The following is a 17,122-nucleotide window of genomic DNA, read 5'->3' as shown; positions in this document are numbered from 1 at the left end:
TGAACATTTTGTATTTCTCATCCAAATATCGACAAGTATAAGTGTAACAAAGTTTTGTTTTTTTTTGAAAGAAAGTGTAACAAAGTGTTGGAATTGGCAAGTGACGCTCATATATTTTGTAAAAAAAAAAAGTGACGCTATATAATACTCCATCCGTTTTAAAATGAGTGTCGCTTTAACCAAAAAAATTGTTTCAAAATGAATGTCACTTTCAATTTCCAATGCAATAATAACTTTTTCTTTTCAATTGTACTCTCCAATTAATACTCTGCACACTACTTCCAAAGTATTACTTTTAAAACTAACCAATACTAATAAGGATAATTTGATAAAATAACCATTCTCTTTTTTTTAATCATTATATTTCTTAATATGTGTGTAAACACCTAAAACGACACTCATTTTAAAACGGAGGGAATATAATAATTGAGTTTCAAGTGAGTGTCATGTATAGGAAAACGAAGCGACAAATATCACTTAAAATACACATATAATTATTATATTTTAGATTTAAATTTAGATGAAAGTGCCATATCAACATCATTAGTTCAATTAATTCTTCAATATTGCATCTCATACCTTGATTTTGAATGACACGAACAATTGGTTTTTTTACATCATAAAAAAATGATTTCTTTGGTAAAAAAACACAAATAAAATTTTATACGGACTAAATTTAAGGATAAAAAACTTGTAGGAAGAAATGGTTATTTTTTTTTTTCTTTTCTTTTTTTAGGGATTTAGTAAAGTTATTGAGAGTTTTTAATTTGAGGAAAATCGAAGTACATTGTAATTTGCATAAACCCTAGTACACCTCAGGTTTTCAGCTCTGCGAGTGTTACCTCCTCTTTCTCCTTAGAACACAGCAATGGCGGCGAAGAAGCAACAAGAGGTAGACATCAAAAAGAGAAAGCGAATCGACACTAAAACTCCTTCTTCTAATCCGAAGAAATCCACTACCAAATTCGTTCCTTCAAAGAAGCCAAAACCTCACTCCGATGATAAAGACAAGAACAAAACTCCCCTTAACGCCCGTGAACGTCGTCACCATGCTAAGGTTACTCATTTCTGCAATTTCCCGATTCCAAATCACTTTTTCTGAATCGATTAATTCGGATTATGATTTTATGGTTATTTCGTTTCAGGAACTCACTGATGCTAGAAAACAGAAGAGAAGACGCCATTACACTCTTGAACAAGTTAGTCAGCTATGTTAATTATCTCTTTATTTAATTTGCTGTTCTTCTTATTAACTGAATTAATTGAATTGATTGAAGCCTTTACTTTTACCTATTTGGATAAAGAGCTTATTTGCAGCTTACAGCACAAGCTCTTATTTATGTTTAACTATTTCTATAGCAAACGATAAAATAAATGTAAGGGCCTGTTCTGATAAACAGCTTATTTGCAGCTTTTAGCACAAGCACGTATCATTATAAGCTCTTATGCATAAGGTTACAAAAGCTATTTTTATATGCTATATCAGAAAACTTACGAAAATAAGCAGAAAAAAGCTTGTTAAAATAATCTTAAGCTGCTTTCATAAGTTCTCCCAAACAGTTTCACACAACTTATGTTAGTAGATAAGCTCAAATAAGTCAATCCAAACAGGCCTAGACTGTTTTTGTATAAGCTATAAGCTGTTTTCATAAGCTATCTTGGAGCATTTATAATAATAGCTGAAAACAGCTTATGAGCCTGGAGCATTTATAATAATAAGCTGAAAAAAGCTTACGAACAATGTCATAAGCTCTTTTCATAAGTTTTTCCAAATACTCTCACAAAGCTTATGCTAATAGATAAGCTTAAATAAGCCAATTGAAACAGATGATTGGAATTCACAATGTGTTATTTTTTTATTTTTTTGAAGAGGGGTGTTATTTTATTAATTATTATCTGTTTAATTGAACATCTAATTGCAATTAGGAGCTTGCACGTCTATGGGAAAAGATGAGACGTCACGAGATTGCTAAAGAAGACAGATCCAAGTATGTTACTCTGCAGAAAAGATATGAAGAAAATATATTTCATTTTATTTTTGATTTTCATTGTCCTAATTTTTTATTTGAACCTTAATATAACGTTAGGCTGGTGACAGAAGCTCTAACAAAAATGAAGGGGAAGATTCATGAGATTGCAGGGTCTCACATTACTTCTCGTGTTCTTCAGGTATATTTCATCAACTTTATTTTTCAGCTTCACACCCTTTAAGTATATATATCATAGTTTTAATCTTTGGCATTTGTTGTGTTTGAATTGAAAGACTTGTGTCAAACATTGTTCACAAGCTGAAAGAGATCAAGTATTTGAAGAGCTTCGTCCGCATTTTCTAAATCTAGCCTACAGTGCATATGCTGTTCACTTAGTAAAGAAGATGCTTGACAATGGTAATGGTCTTCTTGAAATATGCGCGTGTGTATATGATATCATGTGTGTTTGTGTTATCAGTGTCGCACTTTATTCTAATTGGATATCACCCATTTTCAGCCTCGAAGAAACAACTGGCAGGCTTTATCTCTACTCTTCGTGGCCATGTTGCTCCTCTTCTTCGCCACATGGTTGGATCAGTTGGTATGTAACATAGGTTTGGGCATATTTGGCAGTTGTTCATGGTTTGCTTCAGATATTTTTTAGAGTTTTTACCAGATCAAAGCTTTTCACCTGTTTGTGGAACTTTATAGCTGCACATTGAAATGAAGTTTAATTTAAAGCTAGCTTGTTTAAGGGGGGGCCTTGGCGCAACGGTAAAAGTTGTTGTCACGTGACTGAAAGGTCACAGGTTCAAGTCCTAGAAACAACCTCTTGTGTAAAAAATAGGGCAAGGCTGCGTACAATACCAAAATGGTGGGACCCCTTCCCATACCCTGCATAGGCGGGGAGCTTTAGACTTGGCGCAACGGTAAAAGTTGTTGTCACGTGACTGAAAGGTCACAAATTCAAGTCTTGGAAACAACCTATTGTGTAGAAACAGGGTAAGGCTGCGCACAATACACCAAACTGGCGGGACCCCTTCCCAGACCCTCTGCATGTGGGTGCTTTAGTGCACCGGGCTGCCCTTTTTATTTATTTCAAAGCTGTGGCTTGTTTAGGATGCGGGAAAGACTAGCAAGGAAGAGAGAGAGCGGATTCAATTTTTTTTTTGTTTCCTTATCGCATTTCTGCTGTTTTTCATGCATCAAAACTAATTGTTGTTGTCAACAATTCAAATATTTCAGTATTTAGCCAACATCAGCTTCCTTAAATTAAGTTCTGTGTATACACATGTTATGCAGTTGTTGAGCATGCATATGACTTAGCCAGTGCTGCACAAAAGCAAGAGCTACTTTTGGAATTATATTCCACAGAGCTTCAGTTGTTTAAGGACCAAGTCCCAACGAAGGAAACCAGGTAAATATTCTGCTGTCAGGAATTATATTAAAGCATTTGGGACATTGTTAGGTGCCACATTTTAGAAATAATATAACAATCATAAGTGGAATTTAGAATTTACCGTTTTTCTTGTTGAGAATGATGAACTTCTGTTCCAACTTTTTTTTAATTTTTTTTTCACTGAGACCTGCATAGAACGCAGAAGCAAAGATTGCAAGTTATCCAGTAGGCACTTAATTAGCTTTTGCTTGACTAGAGGTTTCTTATGTCGTCATATATTAATTTATATGCGAGTACACTGAAGAATATGCCGTCATACTACGGATTTTAACAGTATCTGATAATTAAAATTAATAATAGTTAATGTTGCTTAGAAAACATGACAAGTTGAATATTTTGATTTTTGTTTATATACTTTTGGACAAATAATTACCTGACATCAGTTTGATTGTTAATTTTATGTAATGAAGCTGGCAATGTATTTAGCAGTCTCTGAATTTTGTTAGCAATAATTGCTACTCTTCATGATCTGGTCTTACTTAATCTCTTAATTTTACTGATCACGATCTGATGGAATTCAATATGATGCTTTATTTTATTTTCCTCTTTCTGGAGTATTGTATTTTTACTTAGTTTTCAATTACATGTCAGATTACTAGATGTAATGTCCAAGTTGGGTCTACAAAAAGGCTCAGTTTCACGTCATATGTCGAAAGTGATTCAGCCAATTTTAGAGAAAGGGATAGTTGACCACTCTATCCTACACAGAGTCTTGTTGGAATACTTTAGCATTGCTGATAAGGTACCCCTTTTTCTTTCCCGCAACAATTCGTTGTGGTTTTTGTTACAGCTAAGGAATTTGGTTATGGCAATAGCTTTTAGCTATCTAAATGAGTTTTTTCAAAGACCTCTGTTGCAGAGATAATCCAACAGTTATCAAGTCCACTACTTATCAGAATGATTGGTACAAAGGATGGAGCCAAAATTGGAATTCTTTGTGTGAAATATGGGAATGCCAAGGTTTGTTTAGCAACTATTATTTTAAATTGATACATGTTAAGTATTTACGATGATCGAATCTGGCACATAATTCATTCTACTTCACATTCCCTATTTAGGAAAGAAAGAAGATTATCAAAGGATTGAAAGGGCATATAGGAAAAACAGCTTATCATCAATATGGGTGTATGGTTAGTGATTTTACTCTAGCTATGTTTCGTTGCACAGCTACCTACTTTCAATTTTTGGAATCAAACTCTTAATCTTGCTTAATGGGCACACATATAGTAAAAAACAATGTGGCCTTCTGGAACTAGGTCAAAATGGGCACACTGAAAGACTTGATAAATGGGAAAATAGTGGTGAAAGATTTCTGTTTACAAAACACTTGGGCTTTGTTTGGGAGTTTGGAGGGGAGGGCTTTTGGGGGGTGGGGAATTTTCGGGAAAAATGGAGATCTTTCACATTTTTTGGAAGAGTATTTTTTTAGAGAATGATAAATTAATGCTTATGATTAATATATTTTTAATTTTAAGAATATTGTAACGACATAGATTGAATTTGAAGAATTGATATAAACCCTTCGAATCCCTCCTCCAATACAATTTTTGAGTTCCCCCAAATTAGGAGGATTTTGTATTATGAAGAAAAATGAACACCACAAAACCCTCCCCTCTCGAAGTCCTTTATTTCATCCACTTGCTCCTTCCTTTTTTCCCAAAACCCTCCCTTCCCCTCCAAGCTCCCAAAGAAAGCCTTAGGGTCCATTTCGGAGAGGGTTTTTGGAGGGGAGGACTTTGAAGGGCTAAGTCTATATTTTGATATATTCTAGAACAATTAAAAGAATATCATGATTAATGATCATAAGTTCAATCACACTCAATTGATTTAAATAAACATCATATAGCGTCCGTAATTTAAAAAAGAAAAGCAAGCACTCCCCTCCTCTCTTAAACCCTTCATCCAAACATACCCTTAAGGCTTACATTTTGTCAAAAAAAGAAGTGAGGCTTAGATGCTTGCCTAACATATTTATATTTTTATGCCTCCACTGTTCAGTCTACTGACTTAGTAGTCGCTTGCTTTTCATATGTACTTGCTACAATATTCTTTATCTACTTGTTTAAAGTTATCTTGTTTCAAATTATAAAATAATGAATAAACTCCCATTATCAGTGAAAGGGAATCATCTTGCCACAAAGTCTAATTCGTCATAACTTTCGTTCCATTTAGAACTTAAAATTTGAATATTTTATTCATTTAAACTCTTAGGTGCTGGTTTCCATCCTTTCAGTTGTCGACGATACAAAACTGATAACAAAGGTGAGTTTGATTTTGATATTCTATTGCATAGTAATTGTTGCTCTATAATGATACTTGTTTCATATTAAGCTTTTAAATATTCTCATTTCAGGTTATCATTCGCGAGCTTCAATCAATTCTGAAGGAGCTTGTTTTGGACAAGGTTCTTTTATTTTATACTTCACATATGATATTTACAAGCATTGTAAAAAAGAAGCCAATATAAACTATAGTTTTCATCAAATAATAATAAGAATATTCTTGAAATCCTTTATATGCAATTAGCATCTATTTGGCAGTAATTTCTTTATTCTTCCTGCCCTAGCTTCTTCAATCCCATAAATAAAACCATGCATAAAGACTATTTATTTTATGTTCTTATGATGTGGTTTATGATGTTTTGATGAATATAACTTCCGAATTTTCAGAATGGAAGACGTCCTTTACTCCAATTACTACATCCCAACTGTTCACGCTACTTCAGTCCTGATGAACTTGCTTCTATGAATTCATCTATACCTTCTCTGTCTCTCAAGGTTTCTTTTGTTCCCATCCTTTTCATCTTTTTATACTTTAGCAACTCATTGATCACTTCATTCATTTTGATCACTGTCAGGATCAGTCAGAAGCAAGCTCTCAGACAGAAACTTCCAAGGTTTCAATTGGCGACGATGATTCCATGGAAGACAGCGAAGTGAAAGTGCCCGAAGTTAATGAAGATAAAACTTCTGTGGATGATACTGACCTAGTTGAGAGTGGAAAGAAAGACCCATTGGTCAGAAGGCAGGAGCTATTGATCAACAGTGGACTTGCAGAGGTCGGCTGCTTTAGCTTTCCTTCTAATAATTTAGTTATCCTTCCATGTATTACTTGTGTTTTATAGTGATGTATTCCTCTGTATTTTCCTTAACCTCTGGTTGCTGACCTGATTCAATTTTTTTTGATGGGAAAGGTTATTTACATCAATAAATTCTGGATTGTGAAATTGTACTGAAAGTAATGTTTGATTGTAATTTTCTACAGAGTCTTCTTGATATATGCATTGAGAATGTAGGAGAACTGATACGGTCAAATTTTGGCAAAGAGGTCATATACGAGGTAATAGTTATTACATTGAGATTTAAATTTTACAAGCTCAATTTGTTACGTAGCATTGCCTTTTTGATAAATTCAATGGCACATGCAGGTTGCGACAGGGGGATTTGAGGGCATATTGCATCCAACTTTGGATGATAAGATTAATTCTCTCCACAAAGCGATAGCATCTCTTGCAGCAGTGCCTAAGTCAGAAGATTCACAAGAGGAGCACGTCCTTGAAAATTTCTTTTCAAATCGGACCATTAGAAAACTAATCTTGGACTGCCCCGACTTTGCTTCCATCTTGTGGAAGGAAGCTTTAAAAGGGAAATGTGAATTATGGGCCCATGGTCACAGGTAGGTCTCATTTGCTCGCATATCATCATCCAACAGAATCATGGTACAGAGGAACAGTTTCTTATGTTTTCTTTTTCTTGACTTTGTGATTGCAGCTGTAAGGTTATCACTGCATTTTTGGAATCAACAGATTCAAAGGTACAGAAGCTTGCAAAAAAGGAGTTGCAGCCTTTAATTGATAATGGAGTTCTCAAGAACCCACAGCCCAAAGAACAAGCAAGCCAATGATTTTCATTTATGCTGCACGGAGAAAGAAACTGTATCTCAGATGGAGAGAATTGATGCGTAATATAGTAGCCAATGCACCCCTATATCATTTTTCGGGTGCCTGTAACGGGTTTCTATTCTGGATTTGTTGAGAGTTAAAAGGCATAAAACTAATGTTATTGAGAAAGCTGCTTCTGATGTAATTTTGACAACCTTAAAAAACTTAACAATTACATAGACATCACTTGAAGTAGTGATCAAATTTTGCCCATTTTTAATTTCATCGATTTTATGATTACTGTAACAAGGAATCCTACACACCCTGCTATTGTATCTTAGTAGTCAGCCATATGGTGTTTGGCCGTTCTGTTTATTTTTAATCATTGTTGCTTCTGTCTGTGATTGGAGGTTCGAACATAGTCACATGTATCATGACAAATTCTAAATGATAGGTACTCCATTTTTATTCTTCGAAATAGAGTGAGAATGTGACGAAAAGCTAATATCGTATGGGATAAAAGCAAATTCGCTTGTAAACGTACTCCTTGTTGTCATTTAACCGCATAAACAATTGGGAACTTTTTTTCTCCATCGTGCCGCATACAGTTGCCTGTAAGTACCAAAATGTTGAAGAAGTATCTGTAACAAGATCACTTTTTGTCTCTGTGTTTAAGTACCAAAATGTTGAAGAAGTATTTGTAACAAAGATCCACTTATGAGTATTATTTGAAATTTTGATTTTTAAGGTTTTCGTAGTCATGTTTAGTATATAAAGTTTTTTAAGATTTTTTTTAATGAGTAAATATAAATCTTTATATTTTTGATGCTTAAAAAATCATTTAATTTCAATATTCTTTTAAAATTTTAAAAAATAATTTCAATGTCCTCGTGAGTTTAGCTCAGTTGATATGAACAATGCATAAAAATATGCAAGGTCCGGGGTTCAAATCCCAGCCACCACAAAAAAAAAAAAATCAATATTATTTTCATAATAATATTCTAAACATTCTTCTCAAGAATTTTATAATAATATTCTAAACATTCTTCTCAAGAATTTTTTGGGACAAAAGAATTAGGTGTTCACAAACTTTTTTTTTTTTTTTTTTACAAAAACAAAACGCTATGGTAAAATTAAAGTTAACAAATACTTTTAGATTTGCAACGTCACCTAAACCATTGATTAAATAACGACAAACACACAAACACTGCACTAAAAATGAATCAAACGGACGCACTCAGTCTCAGACACAATTCTTTAGATTGAATTAAACTTTTGTAAAAATAAAAATAGAGTAATATAAATAAATCCTTAAATATGAATATTGAGCAAATCTTTTCAAGAAATTGATTGAGTGAGAGCCTTTCGGCTTCCAAAAATTGACGAGAAGTCGTCCGAAACCAAAGTAGGAACGGACAGTTACTCGCGCGGCAGGTGTGTTCGAAATAATAGGTGTTGGCACAACTCACCGTCTCTTTACGGTCATTGGCGAGTTGCCTTTCACCCCCTGACAGGACAGGTTAACCATTCTTTTATCATCTTTCCTTTATTTATAACAATCTTCCCTCATTTTACTTTCTACTCTTTCCCGATGTGGGACTATGTAAGTTAATATGTGATGTTTTGTTTACTTTTTTCTGGTCACACTCATGCTTGTTCTCTGGTAGTAACTAGCATTGACGCTTTGGATTAAAGAAGTGTTCGGTGTCCGAGACACTGATACATAGTTATATTCAATCACTTCAATGTTCCAAATTCTTATCGGTTTTAAATAGTGGCCGTGACAACAGTTTGAGCTGCGTCATGATCCTTGATATTGTGGAGAATCACAACCAAATGCAGCCGATGTGGCCTCGATTACGGTCGCTAGCTATGTGATTTCAACATCATTAAAAACTGTTATATCGTGTGGCAACCCAGATCTCGGTTTCTGTTTCACACCCTTTAAGTGTATATATCGCAGTTTTAATCTTTGGCATTTGTTGTGTTTTCATTTGAAAGATTTGTGCTAAACATTTTTCACAAGCTGAAGGATATGAAGTATTTGAAGAGCTTCGTCCTCATTTTCTAAATCTAGCATACAAGGGCATACCAGATGAAGCTTTTCACCTTTTTGAGACCTGCATATTGACTTGAAGTTTAAATTGAATATGGCTTGTTTAGGATGTGAGAAAGACTATCAAGGAAGGATGATGTTTGTGTGTGTGTAATATAAAAGGACATGTCCAATCTCTGCAAATTTATATAGGAAGGAAAGATGAAACTTCTGTTCCAACTTCTCTTATCTCTTTGTGAACTGCATTAATTGAATACCTCTCAAAGAGTTTTAAAGTGGAAGGAAATATTTCTGATGATTGAATCTGACATATAACTCATTCTTCTACTTTACATTCCCTTTTTAGGAAACAAAGAAGATTACAAAGGATTGAAAGGGCACATAGGAAAAACAGCTTATCATCAGTATGGGTGTATAGTTAGTGATCTGACTATAGCTATGTTTTGTTGCTCAGATATCTATGTTTGGTCATCCTTTTCATTTTTGGTATCGAAGTCTAAATCTTGCATAATGGAGTGGGCACAAAAAAAGATTTGGCCTTCTGGAACTAAGTTAAATGATTCATAAATTTGAAAATGGCTGTGTTTGCAAAACATTTGGGGTTAAAGTAAGTCTTACATGTTTGCTTAACATATTTATATGCCTCCACTGTTCCTGGAGGCTGGAGTCATTGATGGCAAGTCTATCAATAGTTGCTTGCTTCTCATATGTAGTTGTCACTTGCTACTTTATTCTTTATCTACTTGTTTAAAATTAATGCGTTTCAGATTTTAAACGAATCAATGAACTCCCATTATCAGTTAAAGGGAATCAATCATATTCCCCATAACTTCTAATTCCTCATACCTTACCTTTCATTACAGGTTATTGTCCGTGAGATTCAATAAAATCCTGAAGGAGCTTGTTTTGGATAAGGTTTCTTCTTTCGATACGATATTTACAAAAAAATCTAAAACAGCAGCCGATATAATGGCACATGCAGGTTTCAACAGAATGATCTGGTGGCATACTGCATCCATTTTTGGATGATAAGATTAATTCTCTCCACAAAGCAATAGCATCTCTTGCAGCAGTGCCTAAGTCAGAAGATTCACAAGAGGAGCATGTCCTTGAAAATTTCTTTTCAAGTCGGACTATTAGAAGAAAACTAAATTTGGATTCCCCCAACTTTGCTTCCATCCTATGGGTGAGGAAGCGTTAAAAGGGAAAAGTGAGTTATGGGCGCATGATCACAGGTAGGTAATTAGCTCGTATATTTTTATCCTTCTTCGGAATCAGGATGCAAAGAACCAATTTCTTATGTGTTATTTTTCTTAGCATTGTGATTGCAGCTGTAAGGTTATTTATCTCTTCATTTTTGGAATTTTCAGATTCAAAGGTACAAATGCTTGCAGAAAAAGAGCTGCAGCCTTTAATTGGTAATGGAATTCTCAAGAACGCAGGTCCAGAGAACAAGCAACCCAATAGTTTTCATTTATGCTACATGGAGAAAGAAACTATATCTCAAAAGGAGAGAATTGGTGCACAATATCAGTAGCAAGTGCACACCCAAAGTAATCTCTGGAGGCTGTAATTGGTTTCTTTTCTGGATTTGTAGAAAATGAGTTAAAAGGCGTAAAACTACTGTTATCAAGAAAGCTGCTTTCATTGTTGTTTTAACAACCTAAAAGAACTTCTCCATTTAATTGACATCACCTGAAGTAGTTATCAAATTTTACTCATTTTAAATTGCAGCAATTTCACAATTACTGTAACATAAGGAATGCTACATACCTATTGTACCTTAGGCTTTTGATTTATTTTTTCAAGCTTCATTAGCACATGTTTAAATTAATCATCTTTGCTCCTATCGCTTAGAGGTTCGAACAGAATCACATATATCGTAACAAATTCAAAATGAAAGGTAAATAATCCTTTAAAGAAACGAGAATGAGACAATCATATTGCTTTAATTGAACGTAAAAATGTTCAAAAGCTAATATCTTGATGGTACAAAAGCAAATTGGTTTGTAAACATACTCCTTGATTTGACCTCAAAAACAGGCGAGCTATGCTGCGCTCCTCTCTTTTCGTTGTGCAGCATACTAGAAGTCTGCAAATACCAAAATGCGGAAGGATTCTTGTTAACAAGGCCTCTCATATGAGGATAGCCTTGGTACAAGTAATCTGATGGATTGAAAACAGGCGTTTCTTTCTCGAATCTATGCGACTTGCTCCTATGTAGATAACTATCTGGATTGTAGAGTGGAGATTCATTCCTTGACATTGAATTTACTCTCATACAATTCTCAACCACCTTAGCCTCCTCATTAAATCTCTCTCTAATATCCTTAATATTTCTCCAAAACTTAAAAGATCTTGTTTTTGTGATAATATTCCATGCCTTGAAACCTGAACCACTTGAATTGACAGAAACATTGCCTGATGATGTATATGGAATTCTTTTGCACTCAATGCAGAAATTCTTGTACCTCTCGAAGTCGAATGCTTCTCTCTTTGCTGCATTTGTTAGACATGCATTTGCCTGAGGTAAAAGGGGTGGCAGAGGAAAATGATTTTGTACCATTGTTACAATACTTGAATAATAATCATTAATAGGAAAATAAAATATGACAAAACTAACCTCAGAAACAAGTTTGAAGGCAATTTCAGCTTTTGGATGTTTGTTCTTATCTGGATGAAGTTGTAAGGCTATAGACAAAAACCAACCAAATTAATATAAAAAAACTCATCATAATTCATGATATAGAGATAATGCAGATTTAACATAAAGTAAAACCAGTTTTAAACCTACCAAGTTTATGGTATCTTTTGCGAATGGTATTTACTCCTGCATTTTCTTCTACCTATATGAAGATATATGTATGAATGAGAAAGAACCAAAAGAAAAAAGCTACCTAGTTTGCATTGTACCAAAACAAGAAAGGTTGAAAAGAACTTACTCCAAGAATGCAATACCAGTCGATGAAAATTGTCTTGGTTGGAATCCTATGAACACAAGATGCAGAACGTGTGGAAATGGAGCAAATTTCTAACACCAACTTGGCTTTGGAATCTGATTCTTGTCCCATTTTAGAGTTCTGATATGATTATGAGAATGTGAAAGTGAAAGACAAAATGTGAACACGGGTTATTACAATACAAATAGTGAATGTGGTTTTTGTATTGTTTTGTTTTGTTGGTTTTCAGAAACAAAGGGGGTTTAGCGGTTAGGAAAAAACCAACAACCTTTGCGGAGAAGATTTTTGATACTGGATCAGTTGTTGGTTTAGGAACAGAAAAGTTTTTTATTAGAGAGATATTTGGAGAGGTTAACGTTAATTACTCCAAATGGCATTGTTTGTTAAGGATAGCAGTTTAGAGAGAGGGTGCATTTGGCCTTTTAATATTAATATTTTTGGTGCAAATTGGATATTTGAAAAAAAATAAATTAGATAGACTATTTCATCGAGCTGGATAGAACCACAATGAACGACAAAATTCTCTCATAATGTAGTTGCATTCTCATAACTGAATCCGGACACAAAACCTCTAGTTAAGTTGAAAGAGGTTCAAACAATCTCAATATCTCATCCACGTTCTATTGGGATTTTTTTTTAAGAATTATTTTTTATTTTTAATTTGATTTAATTCAACTAAAAACCTTCTTTTGTATAATTAGATATTAGGTAATATTTGAAATAAATGTTGTTGTGGCCACTCTACACTGCCCGTCTGCCCCTTATATTTGTTGCAACTAACACCTAAAGTCACATTATTAGGCAGCAAATATAGAACCATCCCAAGTAATTGTGACAATCACATTAGTTCATTCAACTGTTATTTTCCAAAGAATTTTTAAAAGAATTAACAACCTATATGATTTTTATGTTTGTTGAACCGGTTTTGTAACACATTTATTAAACCATTTACCTGTTCTTGAGGCTACTTTTTTAACATTTCTCTTTCAAGATCTATTTCCAGTGTTTTTGTTTTATGAGGGCATTGTGGAAAATTAGAAATTAGAAACCCATGTCACATTTATGAAAAGGAAATAAACACCCTCCGCTTTAAGGTACTTGGATGATGAAAACCCTTTTAATTAGAGGCCCATAACACTGTACTAATGCAGATGAAATGTGACGATTAATGGTTGAAAATTGAAAATATATTGAGAGAGTTTTGGGAGTTTGTGCTATCGTGGTAGGTAGATTGCAATATTATCTTTGGTACTATATCTTTAAATTCAAAGGGTAATTACCCGTGAAATATGTGATGGGAGCGTTCGAGCAGGGTATGACCCACACATATAATGCCCGGTTGAAGATTTAAAAAAGTTACTTTGAGTAGTTTAGAAAAATGATCCAACGGATGTCCCTACCTTATTTTGTATCCCTTTGTTCAAAGGATCACATGATTATCATCTTGTTATAACAATAATTCATTATAGGACTCTATCACAATCTACTTGAGGACTGTTTGATTTATTTATCCTACCATGTAAATTACCGCATAAATTATAGTTTTCACCTACTAATGCAATGCTCTCTATCTGTTTATAAGCATTTTTTAAAAAAAAAACATATATTTGTCCTTAAATAAAAGACATCTTTCAAATTATTAGATGTACCTATTATTATTTTCAAAACATATTCTAGTTAATAGTATTCATTGGTCTTAGAATATAAAATGTTAACATTTAATTTAGTAATATTTATAAGATGTACCTATTAATTTTTTTTTTTTTTTTTTACAATTCAACTATTGAAACAATTTTTTTTTCATTCATTAGTAGATGATGTTTTTTCTACACACTAAGTGAGCGCATAGTTTTCCATTATCCATAAGGTTGCAGCAGTAAATTCTCAGCCATAGATGTGAATATCTTGCAAATAAAAGGTTCCATCATTATAATGCGTTTGTTGAGTCTTAGGTGAAAATGTAACAACAACTATCATTGAAATGATTTTAAGAAGAAAGTTTGTTTGTCCCGGTTGAAGTTTGTTAAAACCTTTTCCAATTCCCCAAATTGGGATAAACGGTTTTCTCCCGACCAATTTTTAGTTGGAGTTAACTATATATAGATTCCATTCCATTCAAGACAACGAGATTTGTAAAATTCAACTATTGAAGCAATTTATTTATTTATTAAACGTTACTATTGAGAAACACCCTAAGTTCACAATTGAATCGAGATAAAATTTGAAGAGTTTATAAAAAGCAATAACAATGAGTTATGTGTCTGACCCAAAAAAAAAAAAAAAGAATGAGTTATGTGTAGTTTTCATGAGCTAAACTCAATTAGTAAGGACATTACATCGTATATGCATGACCGGGATTCAAATACAGGATTCCCTGCTTATCTAATAAGTATGATATTAGAGCTTATACATCATATGTATGATGCGTATTTTTTTGGTTGATAGTAATATTTTTTTTGGTTAAATATGTTTTTTTTTTGTCTTTATAAATACATCAACTTTTCAATTTAGTTCCCCTAATTTTTTTTTTCAACTTTTAATTTCTCAAAAAATTTCCATAATGACTTTTGATCCTTGTTCACGTGTAGACTTCATACTTTTGAATGAAAAATTCTAGAAATGTTTAGAGTATTATTAGATCATCTCCCAATTTTTTTTTTTAGATATTTTTAACAAATTAGTAATTAAATATGAATTTTTTATGTTTTGATGTTTAAAATTTCAATATTATTTGGTGTTTCAAGGTACTTCCGAAGGTCAAGTATCTCATTTAGTGTTTGTGCCGCGGATGCTTCCCAACGCGTGCACGACTTCAGGATAAAGGTATAAATTGTCCGTCTAACTTTGTGAGGTGTGATGCTAATTATGAAGATATAGTCCATATATATTTTGAAGAAAAATGATATTTGAACATCCATTTGGTACAACTTTTGTGACAACTTTCTCTCTTATATTCACATTATTTTTAACTTTATCTCTCTATTGCTATGGTTTCCATGCCAATACTACTTTTTTCTTTGTAAGTTATGGTTGTCAAATAAGTTGTCGCCAAATTGATTGTTCAAATAACACTCCTCTATTTTGAATGCCTCTTAGTTATTCATGTGTGGCAAGCTAGTGGATTATGGTGTGAAGTGGGAAATAAGGCCGAAAGCACACCAACAACCATTTTCTTGTTATTGCAACAACTACAACAAGGTAGAGCGAATAAAACGGTAATGATTACAAGGAGCATTTGGAAGCACATGAATATGAAATTATGACAGAATGTGATAGAGAACAACTATTTTTCTTTTTTTGGAGATAGCTTTTCACTTACTCGTTGATTGGAATATAGCCAATACTATTCATTCTCGTCCCCATCATAGTAGGTCCGAGGTTACCATCAGCGCTGCAACCGCGGGTACAAGTAGCGCGAGTGGTGATCTGGTCAGTGCTCGTTGGAAAAAAAGCGGGTGGAGGAAGGTAAAAAATTTAACATTGATGCATCGTACTCATTGCAAATGAATTGAGCAGGAATCCCAATGTAATGTGCATCCATGATGAGGATGGTAGCTTTGTTCTTGCTAAAACATTGTGCTTGTCCCCCTTATGAAATCTGGTTGTTGAGAAAGTTATGGGTCTCCTTCATGTTATCCCGTTGATTCATGATTTACTGTTATACACCGTTGATTTTTTGCTTGATTCAAAGAAAGTGGTTGATCATTTCAGGAAAGGAAGCGTAAATGTTACTAAATTAGGCTCTATAATGCTCGAATGTAAACATTGTTTTACTTCTTATAAAATCTTTTTCCCTTAAAAATATATCAAATTTTATTTTTAGTCCAAAATAAAGTGGCATGTTTTTTTTTTTTTGAAGGAATAAAGTGGCATGTTTGAATCCTTATAAAATCTTTTATTATTTTAATACTTTTTAAATTTAAATTTGTTTAAACTTAAAAAAATTTGAATATTTTTTTTCGGAGACATGTTAGAACATTATAAAAAATTCTTTTGTAACAAATGAACTAAAATTTTGTTTTATAAGTCAGATTTTCATTAATTTCATCTTGAATTTTTTGAAGTTCAAACGATTCTACTTTTTTGTGAAAGCTTTTTAATAAGGTTCTAACTATGCTTTCTAAAAGTTGTTAAAAAAATTTAAAAGTTTAAGTATAATTAAACATATAAATTTAACAAAAACTAAAACTTTATGCTTAAATAATAAAAATAAAAATAGTATATTTATTTGGACCAATTTTTGTTTTTAGAGGACCAAAAATATATTTAGCTATTTTGAAAATTCTGGTCGAATTTAATTGAAGGCAAGGTATCAAACAAGTTATAAATAAAATGCCACAATCATACCTTTCTAGAAAGAAAAAAACGTAATTTTAATTTTGATAAGTAGCATTCTTTTTTTTAATGATATAAGAAGCAACATTTTTTTCTGAACGAATAAAGAAAAAATAAATGTTAATAATAAATATAAATATCGTAAATAATTGGAAATTATTGACTGAGAGCCTCTCCAAAAAGAGAAGCTTCCAAAAATTGACGAGCTAGTTCAGAACCAAAGTAGGGCCGAACCAGTCGTACGAATTACAAGTGTGTTCGTAATTATAGGTGTTGGCACAACTAGTCGTCACTTAACGATCATTGACCAGTTGCCTTTCACCCCCTGACAGGACAGGTTAACTCAATTTCTAATAGGTTCGATTTATTTATAAGCTTGTTCCCTCCTCTTATTCTAAAACCCAACCGATGTGGGACTTATACTAAGGAGAATAAATCAGCATCTTACGAAAGTTCATGCCC

The 17,122-nt window shown here is 33.2% G+C and overlaps 2 protein-coding genes and 1 long non-coding RNA gene across 4 annotated transcripts; 2 read left to right on the top strand and 1 right to left on the bottom strand.

Moving 5' to 3' along the window:
• Positions 1 to 791: 791 nt before the first annotated feature.
• PUM24 (pumilio 24) lies at positions 792 to 7,691 on the top strand. 2 transcript variants are annotated; one of them, XM_085738272.1, is made up of 17 exons: positions 792 to 1,057; positions 1,146 to 1,199; positions 1,927 to 1,988; positions 2,088 to 2,169; positions 2,264 to 2,387; positions 2,488 to 2,571; positions 3,273 to 3,387; positions 4,021 to 4,171; positions 4,276 to 4,389; positions 4,488 to 4,559; positions 5,641 to 5,691; positions 5,783 to 5,833; positions 6,099 to 6,206; positions 6,293 to 6,487; positions 6,694 to 6,768; positions 6,857 to 7,104; positions 7,200 to 7,691. In XM_085738272.1, the coding sequence occupies exons 1-17, from the start codon at positions 869 to 871 to the stop codon at positions 7,330 to 7,332; spliced, it is 1,908 nt and encodes a 635-aa protein (XP_085594398.1). In that variant the 5' UTR covers positions 792 to 868; the 3' UTR covers positions 7,333 to 7,691. The 2 variants fall into 2 exon arrangements, with proteins under 2 accessions (XP_085594398.1, XP_085594397.1); XM_085738271.1 differs by having other exon boundaries at positions 6,287 to 6,487.
• A 948-nt stretch (positions 7,692 to 8,639) lies between these two features.
• On the top strand, positions 8,640 to 11,195 carry LOC146902633 (uncharacterized). The gene is made up of 5 exons (XR_015022868.1): positions 8,640 to 8,828; positions 9,712 to 9,769; positions 10,229 to 10,280; positions 10,348 to 10,600; positions 10,736 to 11,195. It is a non-coding gene; the product is annotated as an uncharacterized LOC146902633 (long non-coding RNA).
• Positions 11,196 to 11,286: 91 nt separating this feature from the next.
• Positions 11,287 to 12,617, bottom strand: LOC146902632 (Chaperone DnaJ-domain superfamily protein). The gene is made up of 4 exons (XM_085735769.1): positions 12,308 to 12,617; positions 12,160 to 12,211; positions 11,989 to 12,056; positions 11,287 to 11,889 (listed from the first exon to the last, which is right to left on the bottom strand). The coding sequence occupies exons 1-4, from the start codon at positions 12,434 to 12,436 to the stop codon at positions 11,341 to 11,343; spliced, it is 798 nt and encodes a 265-aa protein (XP_085591895.1). The 5' UTR covers positions 12,437 to 12,617; the 3' UTR covers positions 11,287 to 11,340.
• Between the last annotated feature and the right edge of the window lie 4,505 nt (positions 12,618 to 17,122).

This window comes from Medicago sativa, chromosome 8 (genome assembly GCF_051527215.1).
Source record: "Medicago sativa cultivar Bolivia chromosome 8, Bolivia_mono, whole genome shotgun sequence".
NCBI classification, from domain to species: Eukaryota; Viridiplantae; Streptophyta; class Magnoliopsida; order Fabales; family Fabaceae; genus Medicago; species Medicago sativa.
The sequence above is the reverse complement of the archived record's forward strand: the minus strand, read 5'-3'. Positions and strand labels throughout refer to the sequence as shown.

Coding starts and splice junctions, on each gene's coding strand:
- PUM24 (XM_085738271.1), top strand. CDS start 869: ATGGCGGCGAAGAAGCAACAAGAGGTAGACATCAAAAAGAGAAAGCGA. Junction 4,390..4,487: donor TGAAATATGGGAATGCCAAG/GTTTGTTTAGCA, acceptor TTCCCTATTTAG/GAAAGAAAGAAGATTATCAA. Junction 7,105..7,199: donor TTATGGGCCCATGGTCACAG/GTAGGTCTCATT, acceptor TTGTGATTGCAG/CTGTAAGGTTATCACTGCAT.
- LOC146902632 (XM_085735769.1), bottom strand. CDS start 12,436: ATGGGACAAGAATCAGATTCCAAAGCCAAGTTGGTGTTAGAAATTTGC. Junction 12,212..12,307: donor ACTGGTATTGCATTCTTGGA/GTAAGTTCTTTT, acceptor ATCTTCATATAG/GTAGAAGAAAATGCAGGAGT. Junction 12,057..12,159: donor CAAAAGATACCATAAACTTG/GTAGGTTTAAAA, acceptor TTTTGTCTATAG/CCTTACAACTTCATCCAGAT.